The sequence below is a fragment of the Pseudophryne corroboree genome, chromosome 1 (genome assembly GCF_028390025.1).
Source record: "Pseudophryne corroboree isolate aPseCor3 chromosome 1, aPseCor3.hap2, whole genome shotgun sequence".
NCBI lineage: Eukaryota > Metazoa > Chordata > Amphibia > Anura > Myobatrachidae > Pseudophryne > Pseudophryne corroboree.
Genome location: NC_086444.1, coordinates 116,288,950 through 116,313,949, shown reverse-complemented (window position 1 = coordinate 116,313,949; position 25,000 = coordinate 116,288,950). Strand labels below are relative to the sequence as shown.

At 46.9% G+C, this 25,000-nt stretch overlaps 1 protein-coding gene across 2 annotated transcripts in view; it reads left to right on the top strand.

The window, feature by feature from the left end:
• The first annotated feature begins 9,463 nt into the window (after nucleotides 1–9,463).
• Nucleotides 9,464–25,000, top strand: part of PLPP1 (phospholipid phosphatase 1) — a 215,586-nt gene continuing 200,049 nt past the window's right edge. The window contains exon 1 of one of the 2 annotated variants that reach the window (XM_063962219.1): nucleotides 9,464–10,044. In XM_063962219.1, coding sequence (XP_063818289.1) covers nucleotides 9,987–10,044 — 58 coding nt within the window. In that variant the 5' untranslated portion in view covers nucleotides 9,464–9,986. The remainder of the gene's footprint in view (nucleotides 10,045–25,000) is intronic. The other variant, XM_063962208.1, reaches the window with a different exon arrangement.

Genomic DNA, 25,000 nt, shown 5'->3' with positions numbered 1-25,000 from the left:
CCACCACTGTGACTGGACTGATGCAGCACAATACACCACCACTGAACTAATGCAGCACAACACAGCACCACTGGACTGGACTTATACAGCAGCACTTGACATAAAGAATGGCAGCAGAGGACACCACCACTGTGGCAGGACTGATGCAGCACAAGACACCACCACTGTGACTGGACTGATGCAGCACAACACAGCACCACTGAACTGGACTTATACAGCAGCACTGGACATATGGCAGCAGAGGACACAACCACTGTGACTGGACTGATGCAGCACAAGACACTAACACTGAACTGATGCAGGACACTGAGGATGGAGACAGGTCCTCTCTCTACACTCTCCAATGCCGGAGTGAAAATGGCGGGGTAGCGCTGCGACTTATATGGAATCCAAACCCCATGAGAATCCGACAGCGGGATGATGATATTTTGCCTCATTCTGTTTTCCGAATAAGGCAGGAAAACCCGAACCTGACTCGGATCCGGGCTTGGGTGGTAACGTTCGGGGGGGTTCGGTTCTCTGAGAACCGAACCTGCTCATCTCTAATGCAAACCCGATGGTTTATGTACAAATCCAATGTTTGGGGGATGTGCAGAATGAGTCTTGCAATATTGCTGGCAACCCCATCAGCCGCAGCATGATTGACACGATGTAGCATTTACGGAGTGAAGCGTGAGCTGCAAATGATATCGTTCTTTGTAAGGCGTGCTGGGTCCAGGGTCTGTGTCGTCGGAAGCAGACATCCAAGACCCAGGTGCCCAGATCCAATGGCCAGACTGAGTCTGCAAACATGGTTGTGATGGTGATCCAAGGGTGCAGCCTCAGATGCAGCACTTGGATCTTGCAGATGTATCCAGGAGGAGTATATCTCCTACAGACGCCTCCTGCTGCATTTGCATTTTATTTGCACAGAATTGCACAGTCACTTCCCTGTGGCTGTGCAATTCCATACAAATCTGAATTAGGCCTTTAGACCCATGTGCTCTAAGGTGATACTAAATTGTCATTTACTATTATATATTGCTTTCCACGCTGTATTCTTCTTCATTTGGGAAGTGTATTTGCAGAAATAGATAGATAGATAGATAGATAGATAGATAGATAGATAGATAGATAGATAGATAGTTAGACAGATAGATAGACAGATAGACAGACAGACAGACAGACAGACAGACAGACAGACAGACAGACAGACAGACAGACAGACAGACAGACAGACAGATAGATAGATAGATAGATAGATAGATAGATAGATAGATAGATAGATAGATAGATAGATAGATTTCAGCATCAACAGAGTACATACACTCCTACCTTTTTTGAGAAATTTTCGCTTACAAGATCATCTTAAAATTTTGATCTTCCATCTTCTAATCACTCCTTAAAAACCTTTTCCTGTCTGTTAGACGATTCGGTAACCCGTTACACCAAGACTCCTATCACTCAAAGAAACAATATGACTAGAAACGTAAAGGCGGCGCTGAAGGACTTAGCGAGCTACAGAGATGTAGTTTTCCGACAGGCCGACAAATAAGAAGGCTTAGTAAAACAAAATATTAAAGATTACCGCAATGAAATCTACAGACAACCTTCAGATGTCCAAACGTGATTAGTACAAGAGGGGGTTTGTTCCGCACAGGTTAGGAAATACAGACAACTCCTTGAAGAAGGATTTGTGTCCAGAACCGACTATGGGGTATATGCAATTACCGGCGAATCGCAGCAATTTTTCGGCGGTTTTTTAATTCGACACAACTCGACCGTCGAATTCCGGCAAGTGGGTGCCGGAATTCAACATATTCAATAAAAAACGGATTTGACAGTCCCGCTGACGAAAAACGGCCGATTTGACGGATTTTGATCCGATTTTTAAAAAACGTGAAAAAACTGTAAAAAACCCGAAAAAAAATTGCGTGGGGTCCCCCCTCCTAAGTATAACCAGCCTCGGGCTCTTCGAGCCGGTTCTGGTTCTAAAAATCCGGGGAAAAAAATCTGACAGGGGATCCCCCGTATTTTTAAAACCAGCACCGGGCTCTGCGCCTGGTGCTGGTGCAAAAAATACGGGTGACAAAAAGAGTAGGGGTCCCCCGTATTTTTTACACCAGCATCGGGCTCCACTAGCTGGACAGATAATGCCACAGCCGGGGGTCACTTTTATACAGCGCCCTGCGGCCGTGGCATTAAATATCCAACTAGTCACCCCTGGCCGGGCTGTCCCCCCCATCCAAGGGCTGCGGATGGGGGGCTGATAGCCTTGAGAAAATTGAAAGAATATTGTTTTTTTCCAGTAGTACTACAAGTCCCAGCAAGCCTCCCCCGCAAGCTGGTACTTGGAGAACCACAAGTACCAGCATGCGGGAGAAAAACGGGCCCGCTGGTACATGTAGTTCTACTGGAAAAAAATACCCAAATAAAAACAGGACACGCACACCTTGAAAGTACAACTTTATTACATGACACGTGAATTATGACACGGGTTGACCCTTTCACACAGACAAAATACCCGTGTTGATCTGCAAATTACCGGGTCGAAATTTGCATGTCTGCGTGAAGGGGGGGTCAGGCAGGTCCCGGCAAAACGACCCGGCACTGAAATGCCGGGTAATTGCCGGGACATTCATACTTTTTTGTCTGAAAAGGGAATAAGTCATGGGTGGTCTTCAGTATGCCGAATGTAGGGATCCCGGCGCACAGTATACCGGCGCCGGAATCCCGACACCCGGCATACCGACACATATTCTCCCTCGTGGGGGTCCACGACCCCCCTGGAGGGAGAATAATCAGCGTGGCACGCGTAGCGCGCCACCGTGCCCGCAGCGTGGTGTGCGCAGCGAGCCCACAAGGGGTTCATTTGCGCTCGCCACGCTGTCGGTATGCCGGCGGTCGGGCTCCCGGCGCTGGTATGCTGGTCGCTGGGAGCCCGGCCGCCGGCATACCATACTACACCCTAATTCATAGATGTAATATTTAGTCACAAAAATATCCTGCACAGCAGTTATCAATCAGAGCTGGGGTTCCAGGAGGATGAGCCTCGGGGAAGCGCTACCGTGATCCGGTTGCAAGGGTCACGCATTATGGGACACCCTGTATGCATCTATCTATCTATCTATCTATCTATCTATCTATCTATCTATCTATCTATCTATCTATCTATCTATCTATCTATTTATTTCCGTCTGTGGTCTCCATCATTCCTTATAGTGACAGTTGTATAATACTAGTTGTTCCTTATATTTTCCAGCACAGTACACCGTTACAATTTATACAAAACCTTGCATCCCTTACTGTAGGATGTGTTATCTATTTGCTGTCCTCGTTATAAAGAATATGATTTTAGGCGTGATTACCATCATTCACCTTCTGAAAACCAGTCTGAGGAGTGCACAATTATATGACCATGGCCATGGCGGCAGAGTGTATGTGGGCAAGTGTGTGCGTCGCACCCTCTCTGGCACGGAGAGGGAAGTAACATTTCCTTCACTGTTGCTGCCTCCAGTGATGATTAGAAGCTTGCTTCCATAACATCCCAGCTGTTACTGGGTGGTAATCTAATTCCTAAACTCATAAATTCCTACAAACTACTCTGGCATGAAAACGGGATGCATTTAATATCCTGGCTGTCGGGATCCCGGTGCTCAGCATACTGGCAGCATGGCGAGCGCAGGGAGCCTGCAAGGGGCTCTTTTGCGCTTGCCCCGCTGCCGGCATTCTGGCGCCTGGCATCCCATGGTCGGGATTCTGACCGCCGTGATGACGGGCACTGGTATATAGATACCAACCCGAAAACAACTGCATCTCGCTGTAAGCTGTGTTTTTGCTGGGTTAGGTGCATAGGTGCAGAGCCGGCCCTAACCAATATGATGCCCTAGGCAAGATTTTGCCTGGTGCCCCCTAGCACCACCGCTGGTTCTGCCTCTGACCTTGCACCTCTTTCCCAGCACCATCACCCCTCACCCATACCAGTCCTTATTTTAGTGCTTGTACCCCCCCCAGATTTTAAATAGGAACCGTTCACACATTTGGTGCTCAGCCCAAAAAGGGGTGTGTTTTTGCTGGCAAGGGCCATGGCCACACAATAGTAACCCCAATTCCAATTACGCCACACAGTACTGCAACTTTATTCACATTTGATCATGCGATAGTGTCCATAATTCATATTACATCCCACAGTAGTATCACTTTACCTTATAAATTTTACTCCTCACAGTAGAGCCCCTTATTCACATTACATCACACTGAATTGCTCCCTATTCACATTACATCACACCCTATTGCTCTTTATTCACATTAGACGACATAGTAGTGCCCTTTCTATACGCAACGCCACATAGTAGAGCACCTTATACACATAATGCCACAGAGTAATGCCCCTTACACATATGAGACACATTATTAATGTCCTTATAAACATAATGTGCCTTACACATTATGACAACCTTTATTAATGCCCTTTTACACATAATGGGGTAAATTTACTAAGGTCCCGATTTTGACCGAGATGCCGTTTTTTCATCAAAGTGTCATCTCGGTAATTTACTAAGCAATAATCACGGCAGTGATGAGGGCATTCGTAATTTTTTGCAAGTCCAAGAAAAAAATTACGAATGAATACACCATCGGTCAAAACGCGGCTGTTTAAGTATGAATCTCGGTAATTTACTAAGAAGTGCAAAGCAAAAAACAAACAAACACTGCCGTGAAAAATTACAACTCGTAAAAAAGTGCTAAAAAAACCCAGACCTGCTTTTTTAATCCGTGATTGGATAGGCATGCAGGGATCCATGAGATCCGTGCATGTATATCAGTGGGAAGGGGTGGGAAAGTTGTTATTTTATTTAAAAAAATTGCGTGGGGTCCCCCCTCCTAAGCATAACCAGCCGATCCTGGTTGCAGAAATAAGGGGAAAAAATTGACAGGGGTTCCCCCATATTTAAGCAACCAGCATCGGGCTCTGCGCCTGGTCCTGGTTCCAAAAATACGGGGGACAAAAAGAGTAGGGGTCCCCCGTATTTTTAAAACCAGCACCGGGCTCCACTAGCTGGACAGATAATGCCACAGCCGGGGGTCACTTTGATATAGTGCCCTGCGGCCGTGGCATCAAAAATCCAACTAGTCACCCCTGGCCGGGGTACCCTGGGGGAGTGGGGACCCCTTCAATCAAGGGGTCCCCCCCCCCAGCCACCCAAGGGCCGGGGGTGAAGCCCGAGGCTGTCCCCCCCCATCCAATGGGCTGCGGATGGGGAGGCTGATAGCCTTTTGTGATAATGAAAAGATATTGTTTTTAGTAGCAGTACTACAAGGCCCAGCAAGCCTCCCCCGCATGCTGGTACTTGGAGAACCACAAGTACCAGCATGCGACGGAAAAACGGGCCCGCTGGTACCTGTAGTACTACTACTAAAAAAATACCCCAAAAAAGACAAGACACACACACCGTGAAAGTAAAGATTTATTACATACATGCACACAAACATACATACATACTTACCTTATGTTCACACGAGGGTCTGTCCTCTTCTCCAGTAGAATCCATGGGGTACCTGTTGAATAAATTCTACTCACCAGATCGCGGGTCCCAGGCTCCTCGGGGCATCCATTTGTAATCCACGTACTTGCATAAAATAAGAAAACGGAAAGCCGAGCCACGAACTGAAAGGGGACCCATGTTTGCACATGGGCCCCCTTTCCCCGAATACCAGAAACCCACTCTGACTGATGTCTAAGTGGGTTTCTTCAGCCAATCAGGGAGCGCTACGTTGTGGCACCCTCCTGATTGGCTGTGTGTTCCTGTACTGTCTGACAGGCGGCACACGGCAGTGTTACAATGTAGCGCCTATGCGCTCCATTGTAACCAATGGTGGGAACTTTCTGCCCTGCGGTTGACCTAAAGTGACGTCACCGCTGAGCAGAAAGTTCCCACCATTGGTTACAATGGAGCGCATAGGCGCTACATTGTAACACTGCCGTGTGCCGCCTGTCACTCAGTACAGAAGCACACAGCCGATCAGGAGAGTGCTACAACGTGGCGCTCCCTGATTGGCTGAAGAAACCCACTTAGACATCAGTCAGAGTGGGTTTCTGGCATTCGGGGAAAGGAGTCCCATGTGAAAACATGGGTCCTCTTTCAGTTCGTGGCTCGGCTTTCCGTTTTCTTATTTTATGCAAGTACGTGGATTACAAATGGATGCCCCGAGGAGCCTGGGACCCGCGATCTGGTGAGTAGAATTTATTCAACAGGTACCCCTTGGATTCTACTGGAGAAGAGGACCGACCTGTGTGTGAACATAAGGTAAGTATGTATGTATGTTTGTGTGCATGTATGTAATAAATCTTTACTTTCACGGTGTGTGTGTCTTGTCTTTTTTTGGGTATTTTTTTAGTAGTAGTACTACAGGTACCAGCGGGCCCGTTTTTCCGTCGCATGCTGGTACTTGTGGTTCTCCAAGTACCAGCATGCGGGGGAGGCTTGCTGGGCCTTGTAGTACTGCTACTAAAAACAATATCTTTTCATTATCACAAAAGGCTATCAGCCTCCCCATCCGCAGCCCATTGGATGGGGGGGGGACAGCCTCGGGCTTCACCCCTGGCCCTTGGGTGGCTGGGGGGGGGGACCCCTTGATTGAAGGGGTCCCCACTCCCCCAGGGTACCCCGGCCAGGGGTGACTAGTTGGATTTTTGATGCCACGGCCGCAGGGCACTATATCAAAGTGACCCCCGGCTGTGGCATTATCTGTCCAGCTAGTGGAGCCCGGTGCTGGTTTTAAAAATACGGGGGACCCCTACTCTTTTTGTCCTCCGTATTTTTGAAACCAGGACCAGGCGCAGAGCCCGATGCTGGTTGCTTAAATATGGGGGAACCCCTGTCATTTTTTTACCCATATTTCTGCAACCAGGATCGGCTCAAAGAGCCCGAGGCTGGTTATGCTTAGGAGGGGGGACCCCACGCAATTTTTTTTAAGGATTTTACAGTGTTTAATTTAAAAAAAAAAAAAAAAAAAATGAACCCCAGCACGGATCACACAGATCCGGCCGAGATTCATTGTAAAAAAGTCGGCAGTGTTTTGCTAATCACTGCCGTAAAAATAAAATAAAAAACACGAATGACATCGACATCGGAACAAAAGAAAAACCCGAATACGGCAGCTTAGTAAATCCGTCGTAACAAATTCAAAAAGTTGCAGTTTTACACTTTCGATGTCATTCGTGATTGAACTTTGACCTGAAACGGGAAAATACGAATGTTAGTAAATTTACCCCAATGTCCCTTACACATATGCCGCACATTATTAATGCCCTTATACACATAATGACACACATAGTGCCCCCTACACATTTGCTGCATATTATTAGTGCCCCTATACACATAATGACACACATACAGTAGTACCCTGTTACACATATGCCGCACATTATTAATGCCCTTATACACATAATGACACACATAGTGCCCCTTACACATATGTTGCACATTATTAATGCATTTTTACAAGACACACATAATGCTCCTTACACATATTCCGAACACTAGTGCACAACCAACCCACTTACATGAACACAGCACTCACACTGCCACTAACACTGTGACCTCTGCCTCTGCTTGGAAACTGATGTGTCCTCATAAATCTTACCTCAATGCTAATGTTGGCCACCTTTTTTAATGAAAATGCAGCCTATTTGCATCGCTATGTGGTTAGGATGCACAAGCAGCTTCTGCTGATTAAAATGATATGTAGCATGCCTATATACTGTATGAGACTGTGGCTGTATCTGTATATGAATTGCTACACACAGAATATAGGCATGCTGCATATCATCTTAATCAGCAGAAGCTGCTGATGCCCCTAGGCATATCAAATGCCCTAGGCAATTGCCTAGTTTGCCTATGCCTATGGCCGGCTCTGCATAGGTGCCTACCTTGCTGCACCCTCCTCCGGGTTATGGTAGGCTAATGGGGGCGTGTCTGGTGGAAATGTGGGTGGTCTGGAGGCATGGCCAGCAGGGAAAGTCAGCAGTCCGGGGCGTGGCATCATATTCAGATCATCATGGCCCCGCCCCCACCTGACAGTGCTGAGTAAACAGGCACAGTACAGCAGGGACGGGGCAACGATGACGCGACTCAGCGCAAATCGCGTCGTCGTGTTCCCCTCGGACTGCCAACTTGTTCTCTGTTGTGGACAGCCGAGGGGGAGTGCAGGGGCTGACAGCAACAGTGGGACACTTGCCCACCTTTCCAGGGGTCCGGGAGGGCCACCCAATTTTTTTCGGGAGCCTCCAGCCTTTCCGGGAGAGTAGGCAAGTATGGTTAGGTGTTCTACCACTGTGGGGATGTTGGTGGTCAGTACTACCCCCCCCCCCCCCCCCCCACTCCACAGTGTAACCCTAATCTTCCCCGGCATGCTTATTTTTTGGATGAAAGGAGTCTGAGGTGGGAATCTGATGTCGGCATTCTGAGAGGCGTCGGTCTTCTGTCCCGCTACATCCCATTTCTAATTATCGTCTGCCTGACATGTAATCGGTTTATAAGCAGTGACTGAGGGGTCTATCGCACCCTCCAACATCCTAAGACCAAAAATCGGTCCAAATTCGGAGGAGGCGTGGCCCTGGTAAATTGGGCGTGGCCATCCGACGCTGCCATAGGCATCGATAGGACAAGGGAGACTGTGAAATCGGTACAAGGCCCCTTTTAGCAGGTACAGACCATAAGAAAACGGCACAGTGCCAGCCAAAAAGGTACAGTTGGGGGGTCGGGACTATTCATGAAGCAGTGAAAAGTGTGGAGAAGTGACCAATCAGTGTTGAGGTAACACTTATAAAGTGCATTCTATAAAATTATACATAGCAGCTGATTGGTTGCCATGGGCAACTTCTCCACTGGCTCACTACTCCACACTTTTCATTGCTTCATAAATAGACCCGAGGCTAGCGTCAGTGCAATGTTGGGTGTGTGCTCTGGCATGCGTAAGGCAGAAACCCTACAGGTCACTACACGCGTGTGTTTATAAAGAACTACATGAGTGGAAGGCAATGTGTGGCACTCCAGCTACTGTGGAACTACAGATGCCAGTGTGCTCACTCTGCGTGTTACATTACATATACAGCAACAACAACCCACGTGTGTGAGAGATTTCATCCGCACCCTTATGACATCATAATGCGACACTCGCTCGCAGCATGCCATAAACACTGAGGTGCAGGAGACAGAGGTGTGCCAAGACTTCCAGCTGCTACGCCCCGCCCTCTTACAGGCGGCAAGCCTACTGCGCATAAGACCACGCCCATCCCACTATACTTCGAGCAATTCTACCACTGAGACACGCCCCCTTCTTTTGGCTGCGGCAGCACCACGCCTTTACCCAATCTGACACGCCCATTTTAACCACGCCCCCCAGTGACGCAATTGGGGATCTCGTCGCTGATTAGCTGATTGACTTGCGGTCAGCGGCCTCAGATTGGTCTATCACCATATGTACTCTGCCGTGTCTCACACACTGACTGACAGTCATTAAGGGCAAGGCACTCCGGGCTCACTGTGCGGGCTGCAGGCGGGATCTATGCGGGAGAACACCAGCGCTGTCCCGAATCTGACTGCACCCTCAGCGCTGCTTATTTTTATGTGTGATCCCTACACCCGAGACTGACACCCTGTGATCCCCACACCCGGGACTGTCGCTCTGTGATCCCTACACCCGGGACTGTCACCCCATGATCCCTACAGCGATACTGAGCATGTCACACTAGATCCCAACACAGTACTGAACTGTCACCCTCTGATCCCTATATCCGGGACTGTCGCACTGAGATCCCTACAGCAGTCCTGGGCTGTCACCCTGTGAACTGTGCAGCAGTGACTGTGCCCCTGTGAACCTCTCCTATCTGGGACTGTGAGCCTGAGATCTCCCCACACCCGGGACTGTCACACATGAGAGTGGAGTGGATCTTGCAGTGACTGGGACTTTTCTTGCAGATCAGAAAAAATCGGGACAGCACGATGTTTGACAGAGCCAGGATCCCCTTTGTTATCCTGGACATAATATGCGTGGTGCTAGGTATGTGCTGTGTCCCTATCTATATGGGTCCCTGTCTGTCATACAGGGGCCCCTCTGCTGCGCTTGTAGCCCCTGAGGCTCCTGCTTTGCATGCTCCCTATCACCCTGCCTGACATTACCTGTCACATCTCTGCTCTCTCCCTTCCTGGTATTCATCTCTGACTGCCACATTCTGACTACTATGGAAGTAAATGTGTGTATGTGTGTATGTATGTATGTATGTATGTATGTATATATATATATATATATATATATATATATATATATATATATATCTCGCATCTTTTAAAATGGGACACTCATGAAGTACACAGGTTGGGCGGCCAGCTGACTTTAAGCCTGCATTTCAGCTGGTTTTAATCAGCCACAGAACCTGTGTAATTCATAAGTGTCATGGTTTAAAGGGAGTATAAATATCATATTATTATTTTTAATATAGTTCAAATTCACAACACAGGACCCCTTGGATTAGCATTGCTAAAGGTTTTCAGACTATTATCAAACTTTTTCAGAACATTAACAAGTGTACCCCCCAGAGCTCGCTTCGCTCACTACAGGTTACTATTCCCATTAAATGTCCATGTGGATAGTTAAACTAACAGCCGTAGGGTCCCAATTTCCATTTATTCCTACTGTGGTTCTGTTAGAACACAGAGCTGTAGATGGATGGAGCAGTGGAGCCGTCATTTCCATGTTATATTACCTGTGGAAGTTCCATAGGCAAATGTCTGCCAGTATTCATGTTTTATCAGCCGGTTGGTGGTTTGTAGATGGCATCTGGTGCTGTGGAAGCTGTATGACTGTTGTCTTGGGTATGTGGTCTGTGGAGGGTTATGACCAGGATCACTGATTTTTATCCTACTTACTAAATACTGTAAAAAGTTCATGACATGTTCTTAGTGTTGTGCAACAGGCTCACAAGCCAGGGCTGTTCCATGTGCCATTCCCAGTGGTTAGCAATGTAATATTCAGTGGTGCAAGTAGAAAAAATGTCTTACAGGTGCTGCGTGCGCCAAAAAATGGGTGTGGCCAAATGCCTTGGCTGCCGGTCCGCGAGCTCTGATTGGCTCACGGGCGGCGCTGAATTGAATGAAGACACTGAGGGGCAGGAGAGGCACAGGCTGCGCTCTCCTCCCCTCACATCAGCAGTAGCGGCGGTGAGCAGCAGAGGGAGGGAGGGAGGGGAGGAGCGACGGCCCGTCTGTGTGGGTACGGCGTACCCACGGTTAAATTCTTAAGCCTACGCCGTACCCACACACTTGCACCGCTGGTAATATTACAGTCTAACATCTGGATAATAAGCTGACCGTGTGCTGCCACCGAAACTACAGTTGTATGCGCCGATCATCGATAAGATTTCATTGTAGCATATGGTTCCTTGCACCACTGTAGAGGATAACACTGCTTCCAGCTAGACCTACGGGAAACCCTTTTATTGCAGCTCTAATGCCAGTGCATAACAATGGGGCCCATTTATCATTGATCGCATTTGCGATCTGGGTGCGATATAAGCCAGTTCCAGTGGAGGGTACCTGGGGAACCCAGACAGAACTACAGGCCAGATCTGTACGCTACAACGGTCTACCGCAATCTGAAGATGGAGGCAGCTGTGTGGGCCTGTATCGGGAATGTGTCACGTACCGGATATTCGGGGAAATTAAGATCTGATCGTAGATGTGCTAACTTTAGCACATCTACTATCAGTTTCTCAGAGATGCGGGGGGACGCCCAGCACAGGGCTAGTCCGCCCCGCATGTCTGGCTCTGCCCCCCCCCCCCCCCATTCCACAACAAGAGTGCAAAAGCATCACCTGGCAAGTAGCACCCTGCCTGCCCTGGCAGTTGGCTACCCGCCGCGTCCTGGGTTGCAGCGGCTACGTGTGATGTTAAGCAGCTGCCGCGGCCCACCCCCGCAACGGTCTGGACACGCTTGTGTTCAACGACGTTCTAATGCCATCGGCATGCCACCTCCCGCCCAGCGACTGAGGCGATCGCAGCCCTGAGATACTTTTAGCATCTCACTGGGCTCCCGGGCTGCGCGGGTGCACTCCACAAAGGCATTCAGACTGCGATCGCTGCAGCAATCCAGTCTGAATTACCCCCCTTGATACAACTGGCAGCATCGCATCCCCCCCTTAGAAACCTATGGGGGATGTGGCTGCCGGTGGGAATGGAGGGATTGTAGCAGATATCGGTCACATTTGCTGCGTTCACTCCTTCATACAATCTGGCTATACTTAATATTTTTGTTTTCTGGGAAATAGCTGCAAATATGCAATGAAAAATGGTCCCCAATGGCTCCTTTCCTTGTCCAGCAAATGAGTATTCAATGCTGTAGAGCTTCCATACCCAACGGAGAAAAGGATTCTTTACAGTAAGAGCAGTAATGATTTGGAATTCTCTTCCAGAGAAGGTAGTAATGGTGGACACAATCAATAAGTTTAAAAATGGATTGGATAAATTCCTAGCTAAAAAAAATATCCAGGGATACAGCATTTAATTAATATTTAAAGAAAAAAAAAATTAATAAAGTAATGTAATGCACAATATTTTGAACTCGATGGACATTTGTCTTTTTTCAACCTCAACAACTATGTAACTTGTCTGTGGGCGGGATGTACTAAGCATTGCATCCGCGATGCAGTACTTCTCACCACTTATCGAGTACATACCAGCATAATGTATAAAGAAATTTGCAAAGGTCATCACTCCCAATGAGAACTCTCCTTTGTGACAGAAGGGTTTCTGGGTTTCAGCCCCGGGAGTCCTTCCCTGCATGCGCAGAGGGATGCACACGCTGCAAGGGGGTGCTGGGAGGGATCCGATTGTATCCCCATCAGGTCAAAGTGCAAAAAGAAGCTCATAGGCTTATATTGGGTAACGCCACCCAGAGATGTTACCCATCGGGGATAAGCCATTAGGGAGCTTGGTACATATGGAAAATGCAATAACCCCCCCACCCCCTCCCCCAAACTGCATTTTCAAAGTTTTCATCGCATTTCAGGGTTTAGTACATCCCGCCCTGTGTAACATGATTATTCTTATTGACGCAAGCCCTCCTGCCAGGATGCCTGCCCATAAAATTATGTTTTACAGACAAAGAGACGGTCACAACACAGGACCACTTGGATTAGCATAGCTAACCTGCTTCAGACTATTATCAAACTTGTTCAGAACATTACCAAGTGTACCCCCCAGGGCTCGCTTCGCTCCACAGTGTTCAGAGGAAGAGACCGTGATCTGTAAAGCCATAGCAGTCTCTTCAAACTTGCTAACACGTCTGCCAATAACGCAGGAAGGGGTCATGGGCCACAGGTGAAGGCTTGAAGGTGGCTCATTACTGGCCTACAGCAAAATAAGGGCCAGTGATTGCATTCGGAAGCTCCACAAACCTACACTATCTTAAATTTGTCTGTTATGAGTTCATTTTTTGTTATTTAATTAAGGGGATCATTTTTACTGTCCAACTTATTTTGTACAGACTGGTTAAGGTTTTGTTACTTTTGTATTGATGGTCAGTAATTTACTGATTGTTGTAACCTCATTAAGTATTATATAAACAGCACAGGTTGAGTATGCGTGACCGGCGCTCAAGAGACCGCTGGTCGCCATACCGACGCGGGGATCCCGGCTTCGAGATGGCTGGCTGTTGCGGGGGGTGGGGGAGGGCAACGAAGCCCCTTGCGGGGGCTTTGTTGCGCTTGCCACAGGTTCTATTCCCACTCTATGGGTGTTGTGGACACCCACGAGTGGGAGTAGTCCCCGATAGTCGGCATGCTGACTGTGGGGATTGTTAGGGGGCGGGATCCTGGCGTTGGTATTGTGACTGGCGGTGTCCTAACTACCTCCCATACAGGATATCCTTTTCCTGCACCCTTATGATGATTTTCACCCATAATTTTTAGATCCTAGAGCAGACTATTTTATTTTTATTTTTTTATAATTATTTATATAGCGCACACATATTCCGCAGCGCTTTACAGAGAATATTTGGCCATTCACATCAATCCCTGCCCCAGTGGAGCTTACACTCTATATTCCCTACCACGTGCACACACATTCACACTAGGGTTAAATTTTGTTTGGTGCCAATTAACCTACCAGTATATTATTTTTGGATTGAGGGAGGATACCGGAGTATCCGGAGGAAATCCTTGCAAGCACGGGGAGAATATACAAACTCCACACACTTAAGGCCATTGTGGGAACCAAGCCCATGAACTCAGTGCTGTGAGTCGGTAATGCTAACCATTACACCGTCCGTTTCATTGCCGTGGGATACAGCAGAGCTGTGTCCTATCTGAGCGCAACAATAGTAATATTACATGGTGTAAAGGCAACAATACAAAGCTAGAAAGGAAAGTGGTAAACGTTTAGAAGGACATGTACGTAACTTTAGCTTAATTTCCAGAACATATAGCACATCCTGCTGCTATAATTATACAGCCTTTCACTTATGTGAATTTCTCATTGCTTCTAAAACGGGATCCGGTCTGAAGATCGACAGTGTCTAGGTCGACAATGTTTAGGTCGACCACTATAGGTCGACAGTCACTAGGTCGACAGGGTTTCTAGGTCGACATGTGCTAGGTCGACAGGTCTAAAGGTCGACATGAGTTTTTCACATTTTTTTTTTGGGGGGGATTTTTTCATACTTAACGATCCACGTGGACTACGATTGGAACGGTAAAGTGTGCTGAGCGAAGCGGTAGCGGAGCGAAGGCACCATGCCCGAAGCATGGCGAGCGAAGCGAGCCATGCGAGGGGACGCGGTGCACTAATTTGGGATCCCGGTCACTTTGCGAAGAAAACGACACCCAAAAAATAAATAAATCCTCATGTCGACCTTTAGACCTGTCGACCTACCACATATCGACCTAGAAACCCTGTCGACCTTCCATCCATGTCGACCTAGTGACTGTCGACCTATAGTGGTCGACCTAAACATTGTCGACCTAGATACTGTCGATAAAACGAACCACACCCTCTAAAACATCCTGTGTATGCCGAGGGTACATACGGGGTTAAAGACAGTCTGGGAGTTTAATAGCTGAAATTTAAAGAGGAACCAGCTTTGTAAACTCTGCAGATCTTTTCAAGTATAGCGCCCCGAGGTCTAAAAAAGGTTCCTTACCTATAATTAAAGCTATAAATGATCTGTAAAAATGCAGTGGGCTATACTGTTTCCATCTGCTGAAAGGTTGGACTTTGTAAATGTCATGGTGTGGATGATGGAAATTGTATGAATATGTGGATAGTGGATGTGAGTCACGACGTGGCTTGTGGTGACAGGTGTACCTCGTACTGTAGCCACAGGTCTGTAGGTGTATTAATGACGCTCTATTTACACCTTGGCACACTAACATGTGACATCTTTCACTCATCTGCAAATAAACAGAAATTTCTTAATCGTACTGTTGTCCTATGATGATATACAAGGCAAATTGTGTTGCCAACAAATTAACTGTTTATTTTTGTGAAGCGTAAACTTTTACATTAACCCTGCTTAGATGTGGATTTACTAAAACTTGAATAATCCTAAAACACCTGGATATTCTTATTTATGTCCTAAGTGGAGATGGTGGGGGGAAGGGGGGGATTCAGTTTGTCGATGCAATGTGCTATCCTGGAACAGCGCATCGCGGCCACCGGCATCGCAAATTTTCCCTCACATCCCCATTAAGAGGGTGATATGTGCACAGCTTGATGCCTTACAGCACACCGCATGGAATTGAATTTCCCCCGAAGGAGTAAGGGAACACTGGAGCTATTTATTATATACTGTATTGCTAAAGTAACTTTTTACTGATAGGTAAAAAATGTTCTGCAGACTCCTGTGAACTTTGGAACATCCTGTAAATCTGCCCTTTCCACCCTTTAAAGTCATAAAAATACCAGTTGGATAAACAAAATCTTATGTTTTTTATTTTACTTTTCATTTGGGTTTTAAATGAGGCATGCGAGTGCTCCTCACCCAGACTTTATTGTTAGGGTCCTCAGACTGCTCAGCTCCTCTTCACAGGATATGCAAAACGTTGTGCCCTAGAGGTGGTGCCACTTTCCATAACCCTTGGCCCAGCAATAGGTGCGTCATGTCCTAAACGTCACTTGTGCTGTGATTTCACTCGCTTGTGTGACTGGAGTGTGCGCAGACCATACTGGGCGACCTGTTATTACTCCTCTCCACGATATCCTGGAGGGAAGGTCCAAGTGGGAGATCAGGTGAGAGCAGTGCCACATATCACGTCATCATTACCTCTCCCTCAGGCCGCCCACTTCACTAGGGATCTGAGAGGCTGCTTTTCTCTCAAGTACTTTACATACTATTAAATTGGGGTGTGGTATGGAAGGTAGATAGTAACTAGGTCGACCACTATTGGTCGACAGGTCAAAAGGTTGACATGAGTTTTTAATGGGGGGTTTTGTGTCGTTTTCTTCGTAGAGTGACCGGGAACCCCAATTAGTGCACCATGTCCCCACGCATGGCTCGCCATGCTTCGGGCAAGGTGCCTCGCTCTGCTACCGCTGCGATCGGCACAGGTTACCGTTCCCAATTGTAGTCCACGTGGATCGTTAAGTATGAAAAGATAAAAAAAAGGAAACAAATTGTGAAAAACTCATGTCGACCTTTTGACCTGTCGACATAGAGACCGTCGACCTATTTACTGTCGACAAATAGTGGTAGACTAGATAGTGTCGACATAGTTACTGTCGACCTAGAGACCGGATCCCATTAAATTGGGGATGTCTTTGCTGTTCATGCAGGCAATAAGCAAGGATTGAGAAACGGACGACCAAGGGGGGTATCTATGAAAGCTTGGAGAGAAAGATACAATTGTGAGAGATAACGTACTAGCCTATCAGCTTCTGGCTTACATTTTACAAAGTGCGTTTGAAAAATGACAGTTAGGAGCTGATTGGTTGGTACTTTATCTCTCTCAATTTTATCTCTCCCCAAGCTTTGATAAAAAAAACCCCTAAGTCTTTGCAGCAGGTGAAATGGTTATAGTGTGCGTGTAACCTACACACAGACAAGGCAGATATTGTGACCGGTGCAATCATACGCAAGGCTGTTAGAGACACATCCCGTGAAGATGCCAAAAGTTGCTCCGGCGGTTGCTCTCTGCAAATTTAATCTGTCCCATTGTGTAAACTGAACTAATATTCTCGCAGCCAATCAGTGACCTATAAATGATTCTTACTGGGTCATGCACTAAGAAGATGCCACTTGTTCATAATGAATTGATATTCTACTTCACTATGGGTATTGGTTGGTTTAGTCTCCAAAATGGCTGCCTCCATGTGTATGAGATGGGAACACTAAAAAGGGCTGGAATTGTGGGGTTGACTGTGATGAGGACCCAATCTATGGCGTTCCATCTCCATTGGTTTGCTTCACTGAGACAGGGACTGTTGTGAAGGATTAATATTCTCTGCATAGTGTGCATAATATATTGGTAGCGGTACGTTATAAAAATGGTGTTGAACGCTTATGTAACAGTCAGAGGTGTCTGATATACAGCTACACATGGTGCTGGGTTTGCTTGTATATAACATTGGGGCTTTTAGACAATGAGCTTCTCATAGACAGAAGCATTAAGCATTGCATGGAACGGACAGCAGCTCACACTTGGCTGCTTACCTCAGAATGCTCTCATTCTTTTATTCACAGCTGAAATCCAGCCAGCTGGTTTATTTAGAAAACATGGCTGTGCCCAGGACTGACATCACAGTAAAGCAGATGAGTGTTTAGTTTTAGACTGATTTCATTTGCACAGCTATGGTCGATTTTCCCTCAAAATAGCAATACCAGCTGTGTAATTGTAATCAAATCTAAGCTGAACACGCATCTGACCTTTGCTGTGGTATCTGTCCTGGGCACAGCAGTGTTTTGTGAATAAGCCCAATGGCTAGATGACTTAATTTCAATAACTTTTCACCAAAGTACGGGCACCCATTGTATGCCTACGTCAATTGTTCAGAATCGTATAGTGTAGAAAGTAAATGCATCGGGATTAGTAGACTATCCTTGTAGTCAGCACATTATTTTGATCTCTGATGGTAAATTTCGTGGCATTACCAAGAAACATTCAGGGAACAGACCAGGTCCCACAGGTAACTCAGCCAGAAATAAGGACTCTCACAGCAGGTGGTTCTTTTCCGACCAGGGCACTGTCTGTGTGCAGTCTGTATAATGGGGGTCATTCCGAGTTGATCGCTCGCTAGCAGTTTTTAGCACCCGTGCAAACGCATAGTCGCCGCCCACGGGGGAGTGTATTTTTGCTTTGCAGGAGTGCATACGCCTGTGCAGCAGAGCGCCTGCAAACACATTTTGTACAAAACAAGGCCAGCCCTGTAGTTACTTATCCTGTGCGATGATTGCTGCGACGAGTGACACGGTAATACGTCAGATACCCGCCCATTAAACGCCCGGCCACGCCTGCGTTTTTCCAAACACTCCCAGAAAAACGGTTAGTTGATACCCATAAACGCCCTCTTTCTGTCAATCTCCTTGCGTTCGGCCGTGCGATTGGAATCGTTGCTAGAACCAGTGCAAAACCACAATGGACTTCGTACCCGTACGACGCGCGTGCCCATTGCAGTGCATACACATGCGCAGATTAGCCATTTTTTTTCACTGATCGCTACGCAGCGAACAACGCCAGCTAGCGATCAACTCGGAATGACCCCCCATGTCCACATACTTATGTGGGATTCTGTGAACAGTCCAAAAACATACTGCTTGGTTAATTAGCTTCTCACAAAAACTGACCATAATGTAGTTATGTGATAGAAAAATTTACTTTGTGAGCTCAACTGAGAACATGGCTGATGTAAACGCCGCAGAAATGGCCTGTAAATAGCCTTTTTGGAAAACAAAAATGACATTCTAGAGGGTAATCAATTGTTTGCACCACCAGACCTGCGCTGGTTGTAACACCCCTGAGATTACCTGCGTAAATTGGCTTTTCTGGAGCAAAGTGCCAGACATGATGCAGTTATAGTGCACCCAGCTCTCGCGCACAGTCCCAACATGGATTTCTTCTGCTTGCACTTCAAGTGCAAGCAGAAATCCGTGATTAGTGCAGCCTCTGGGCTGGGCTCCTAAAACAATTGAATAGCTTCTGGTCACTTTAGACAGAAGCTGTGGGTGCACAAAACAATTGCTTCGCCCTCTATATATGCAGTAATGAAAGGACAATGGACAATCTATTCTACAAATCTGTAGTTTATTTTTAGTATCTTTTGGGATGGGTAAGGCGGGGTGTGTTTATGAGTTGGTGTAAGACCTGACTCTGAGTCATGTATTTATAAGTTGACGTTTACGCACATGTAAAGTGAAGCTACAGCGAAGGCTTGTTTAGACCTGGGTCTGCCTTTCATTACCCCGTCTGTATTGACGGAGGTGATTTATCATTATTACAGCAAGTACACTTTGTCTAGCCTTGCGTAATGTACTGTAGTCTCTCTGGACTTTGTGCTGTTGGACAGATTAAGAATCATTATCAGACTATAGTTTGTTTTTATTATTCTTTTTTATTAGTCAAATGACATGAGTATATTTAAAATATATTGTGTTTGTTACTTATTAAAAGTGTTCAGCGAAGAAATATGTATCGGCCAGTGAAGGCAGAATACATCTCATATACTGGGGTCCCTCAACAGATGAACTTTCTGTCCTGTTGAAACCTATATAATATACTATAATATAAGCAATGGAGAAAAGTCTGCTGTCCAACTGGAAGTATATGTTGCCTTGAGGTTGGCCCCTGGTATGTCCCCATGAAGTTTATATATCTTGGTTATTCCCAACATGTTTTGGGGGGGCAGTTCAAAAGTTCACAAAGAGGAACTTGGGTAAATATAATGATGGTTTGTTTTCAGTGCCCATATACAAATGAAAAATAGGCCCTTACCTTCCTATCCTCTTAACCTATGCCAGCGGTGTCATGCTGAGGGGCAGCTAAAAATGGCTGTCCTATAAACCAGTCACATGATGCTGTAAGTGGCTCCTTACCGGCAACTGGCCTGAAAATTCACAGATGCACCACTGTGGCCAAGAACCATTGGGGGTACGTACTAAGCCTTAGAGAGAGATAAGGTACCAGACAATCAGCTCTTAACTGCCATGTTACAAGTCGTGTTTGAAAAATGACAACTAGGAGCTGATTAGCTGGGAGTTTATCGACATCCACTTTATCTCTTTCCAAGGCTTAATACATAGACCCCCAAACCTTTGTGTTCCGGACTGCACAACACATCACGGTGAACACTGTGCAGAGCAGTAAAGAAGAATCTGGACACGCTGATCAGAGCTTCACTTGGAAAAGTTCAAGTTTTCTGATCTACATGGGAAATATGGAGATGGCTTTCCCTCTGTTCCCTGCCCTTCAGCACTGATAGATAGATACTCTGGCTCTATCTATCTATCTATCTATCTATCTATCTATCTATCTATCTATCTATCTATCTATCTATCTATCTATCTATCTATCTCCACCAGCTCCCCAAATGGTAAAAAATAAATAATAACAATGTGGGGACACAATATTTTCAGTACTATAAACTAACCCGGGGCAAGGCGTGGTTTTATAGAATTCCTATTGAAGGGAGCACAATATGTTTTTAATTCAATGAAAGCAGTAAGATCTTTTTTAATTTTCCTATGGTAATTTTAGCTTCTTGTGGACATGATATAGACTCCTCCTGTGTTGCTAAGGATTATTATTATAAGGATTTACCTGAATCCTGCATAGAGGGGGCCTGGAAGACGGGAACAGATGACAGATTACTGCACCACCCTATATACAGTATTTAGCTGCTGCTGGGCTGTAGGACATGGCAGTGTGAGGACGACACGAGTCTGCTTCACTAAATGAGTCTGTGTATGTGATACGCTTCTAGGGGGTAATTCCAAGTTGATTGCAGCAGGAAATTTTTTAGCAGTTGGGCAAAACCATGTGCACTGCAGGGGAGGCAGATATAACATGTGCAGAGAGAGATAGATTTGGGTGGGGTGAGTTCAATCTGCAATCTAAATTGCAGTGTAAAAAAAAAAGCAGCCAGTATTTACCCTGCACAGAAACAAAATAACCCACCCAAATCTATCTCTCTCTGCAAATGTTATATCTGCCCCCCCTGCAGTGCACATGGTTTTGCCCAACTGCTAAAAAATATCCTGCTGCGATCAACTTGGAATTACCCCCCTAATCACGAACCTGTGTATGATTGCGTGATAAAGTCCTAGTCTTATTATGCAGCTCACAAATGCAGACGAGCCACATCCTCCGGTTTATTTATTGCATGACCACATTACAGGAAGATCCGCTGGTATGAGCGCTATCATCTCTTGTTCATGTCCGCGTTTTTGGGTTGTTTTTTTTTTTTTTATAGTTCACTTTTATATCATAATATCCCTATTCTTTATGTGTTTTTCTTAAATCCTTTTATTATTTTTGCCTTGCTATCAATCTACGCTTTTTTTTTCCAGACCTACAGTATGTACACAAAAACACCATCCTTGCAGCATGTCTTCATAATGTGTGTGTGTGTGTGTGTGTGTGTGTGTATATGTATGTACATGAAAGACTAGATAAACACGTAACCAACCTATTAGCATGGAAGTGTGCTGGGTTTATCACGCAACACAACTATTGTATGTGGTTAGTACACAAGCCTGCAGATGAGCTCTAAGCAAAGAATAGGTGTGGTTACCTAATATATCACACTTGTTTCTGCACCTCACACAGCGGCTGTTGCATTCTGTCTGACATTAGCTATATATTGATTTTTTATATTTTTATTTTCTCTGACGTCCTAAGTGGATGCTGGGACTCCGTAAGAACCATGGGGAATAGCGGCTCCGCAGGAGACTGGGCACAACTAAAGAAAGCTTTAGGACTACCTGGTGTGCACTGGCTCCTCCCACTATGACCCTCCTCCAGACCTCAGTTAGAATCTTGTGCCCGGCTGAGCTGGATGCACACTAGGGGCTCTCCTGAGCTCCTAGAAAAGAAAGTATACTTTTAGGTTTTTTATTTTCAGTGAGATCTGCTGGCAACAGACTCACTGCTACGAGGGACTAAGGGGAGAAGAAGCGAACCTACCTGCTTGCAGCTAGCTTGGGCTTCTTAGGCTACTGGACACCATTAGCTCCAGAGGGATCGAACACAGGCCCAGCCTCGGTCGTCCGGTCCCGGAGCCGCGCCGCCGTCCCCCTTACAGAGCCAGAAGCAAGAAGATGGTCCTGGAAATCGGCGGCAGAAGACTTCGGTCTTCAACAAGGTAGCGCACAGCACTGCAGCTGTGCGCCATTGCTCCTCATGCACACCTCACACTCCGGTCACTGATGGGTGCAGGGCGCTGGGGGGGGGGGGGGGGCGCCCTGAGCAGCAATATTAAACACCTTGCTGGCATAAAACTCACATAATATAGTCTTAGAGGCTAAAATACCCCTGCCAGATATCCATAAAAAAGCGGGAGAAGTCCGCCGAAAAAGGGGCGGAGCTATCTCCCTCAGCACACTGGCGCCATTTTCCCCTCACAGCTCCGCTGGAAGGATCGCTCCCAGGCTCTCCCCTGCAGTTTCAAGACTACAAAGGGTAAAAAAAAGAGGTGGGGCACTAAATTTAGGCGCAGTAGTATACATATAAGCAGCTATAAGGGAAAATCACTCAGTTATAGTGTTAATCCCTGTGTTATATATAGCGCTCTGGTGTGTGCTGGCATACTCTCTCTCTGTCTCCCCAAAGGGCTTTGTGGGGTCCTGTCCTCAGTCAGAGCATTCCCTGTGTGTGTGCGGTGTGTCGGTACGGCTGTGTCGACATGTTTGATGAGGAGGCTTATGTGGAGGCGGAGTAGATGCTGATAAATGTGATGTCACCCCCTGCGGGGCCGACACCTGAGTGGATGGACTTGTGGAAGGAATTACGTGAAAGTGTCGACTCCTTACATAAAAGGTTTGACGACAGCAGATGTGGGACAGCCGGCTTCTCAGCTCGTGCCTGCCCAACTGTCTCAAAAGCCATCAGGGGCTCTAAAACGCCCGCTACCTCAGATGGCAGACACAGATGTCGACACGGATACTGAATCCAGTGTCGACGACGATGAGACTAATGTAACTTCCAATAGGGCTACACGTTACATGATTGAGGCAATGAAAAATGTGTTGCACATTTCTGATGTTACCCCAGGTACCACAAAAAAGGGTATTATGTTTGGGGAGAAAAAACTACCAGTGGTTTCTCTGATGTCCTAGTGGATGCTGGGAACTCCGAAAGGACCATGGGAATAGCGGCTCCGCAGGAGACTGGGCACAACTAAAGAAAGCTTTTAGGTCACCTGGTGTGCACTGGCTCCTCCCACTATGACCCTCCTCCAAGCCTCAGTTAGATTTTGTGCCCGGCCGAGGTTGGATGCACACTAGGGGCTCTCCTGAGCTTCTAGAAAGAAAGTATATAATTAGGTTTTTTATTTTACAGTGAGACCTGCTGGCAACAGGCTCACTGCAGCGAGGGACTAAGGGGAGAATAAGCGAACCTACCTGCTTGCAGCTAGCTTTGGCTTCTTAGGCTACTGGACACCATTAGCTCCAGAGGGATCGACCGCATGGAACTGGCCTTGGTGTTCGGTCCCGGAGCCACGCCGCCGTCCCCCTTACAGAGCCAGAAGCAAGAAGAGGTCCGGAAAATCGGCGGCAGAAGACATCAGTCTTCACCAAGGTAGCGCACAGCACTGCAGCTGTGCGCCATTGCTCCTCATGCACACTTCACACTCCGGTCACTGAGGGTGCAGGGCACTGGGGGGGGGGGGCGCCCTGAGCAGCAATAAAAACTCCTTGGCTGGCATATATATCACAATATATAGCCCCAGAGGCTATATATGTGATAAATACCCCTGCCGGAATCCATAAAAATGCGGGAGAAAAGTCCGCGAAAAAGGGGCGGAGCTATCTCTCTCAGCACACTGGCGCCATTTTCTCTTCACAGTGCAACTGGAAGACAGCTCCCCAGGCTCTCCCCTGTAGTTTTCAGGCTCAAAGGGTTAAAAAGAGAGGGGGGGCACTAAATTTAGGCGCAATATTGTATATACAAGCAGCTATTGGGAAAAAAATCCCTAAATTATATAGCGCTCTGGTGTGTGCTGGCATACTCTCTCTCTGTCTCCCCAAAGGGCTGTGTGGGGTCCTGTCCTCAGTCAGAGCATTCCCTGTGTGTGTGCGGTGTGTCGGTACGGCTGTGTCGACACGTTTGATGAGGAGGCTTATGTGATGACAGAGCAGATGCCGATAAATGGGATGTCGCCCCCTGTGGGGCCGACACCAGAGTGGATGGATAGGTGGAAGGTATAAACCGACAGTGTCAACTCCTTACATAAAAGGCTGGATGACGTAACAGCTATGGGACAGCCGGCTTCTCAGCCCGCGCCTGCCCAGGCGTCTCAAAGGCCATCAGGGGCTCAAAAACGCCCGCTCCCTCAGATGGCAGACACAGATGTCGACACGGAGTCTGACTCCAGTGTCGACGAGGTTGAGACATATACACAATCCACTAGGAACATCCGTTACATGATCCCGGCAATAAAAAATGTGTTACACATTTCTGACATTAACCCAAGTACCACTAAAAAAGGGTTTTATGTTTGGGGAGAAAAAGCAGGCAGTGTTTTGTCCCCCCATCAAATGAGTGAATGAAGTGTGAAAAAGCGTGGGTTCCCCCGATAAGAAACTGGTAATTTCTAAAAAGTTACTGATGGCGTACCCTTTCCCGCCAGAGGATAAGTTACGCTGGGAGATATACCCTTGGGTGGATAAGGCGCTCACACGTTTGTCAAAAAAGGTGGCACTGCCGTCTTAGGATACGGACACTTTGAAGGTACCTGCTGATAAAAAGCAGGAGGCTATCCTGAAGTCTGTATTTACACACTCTGGTACTAGACTGAGACCTGCAGATAGTGCT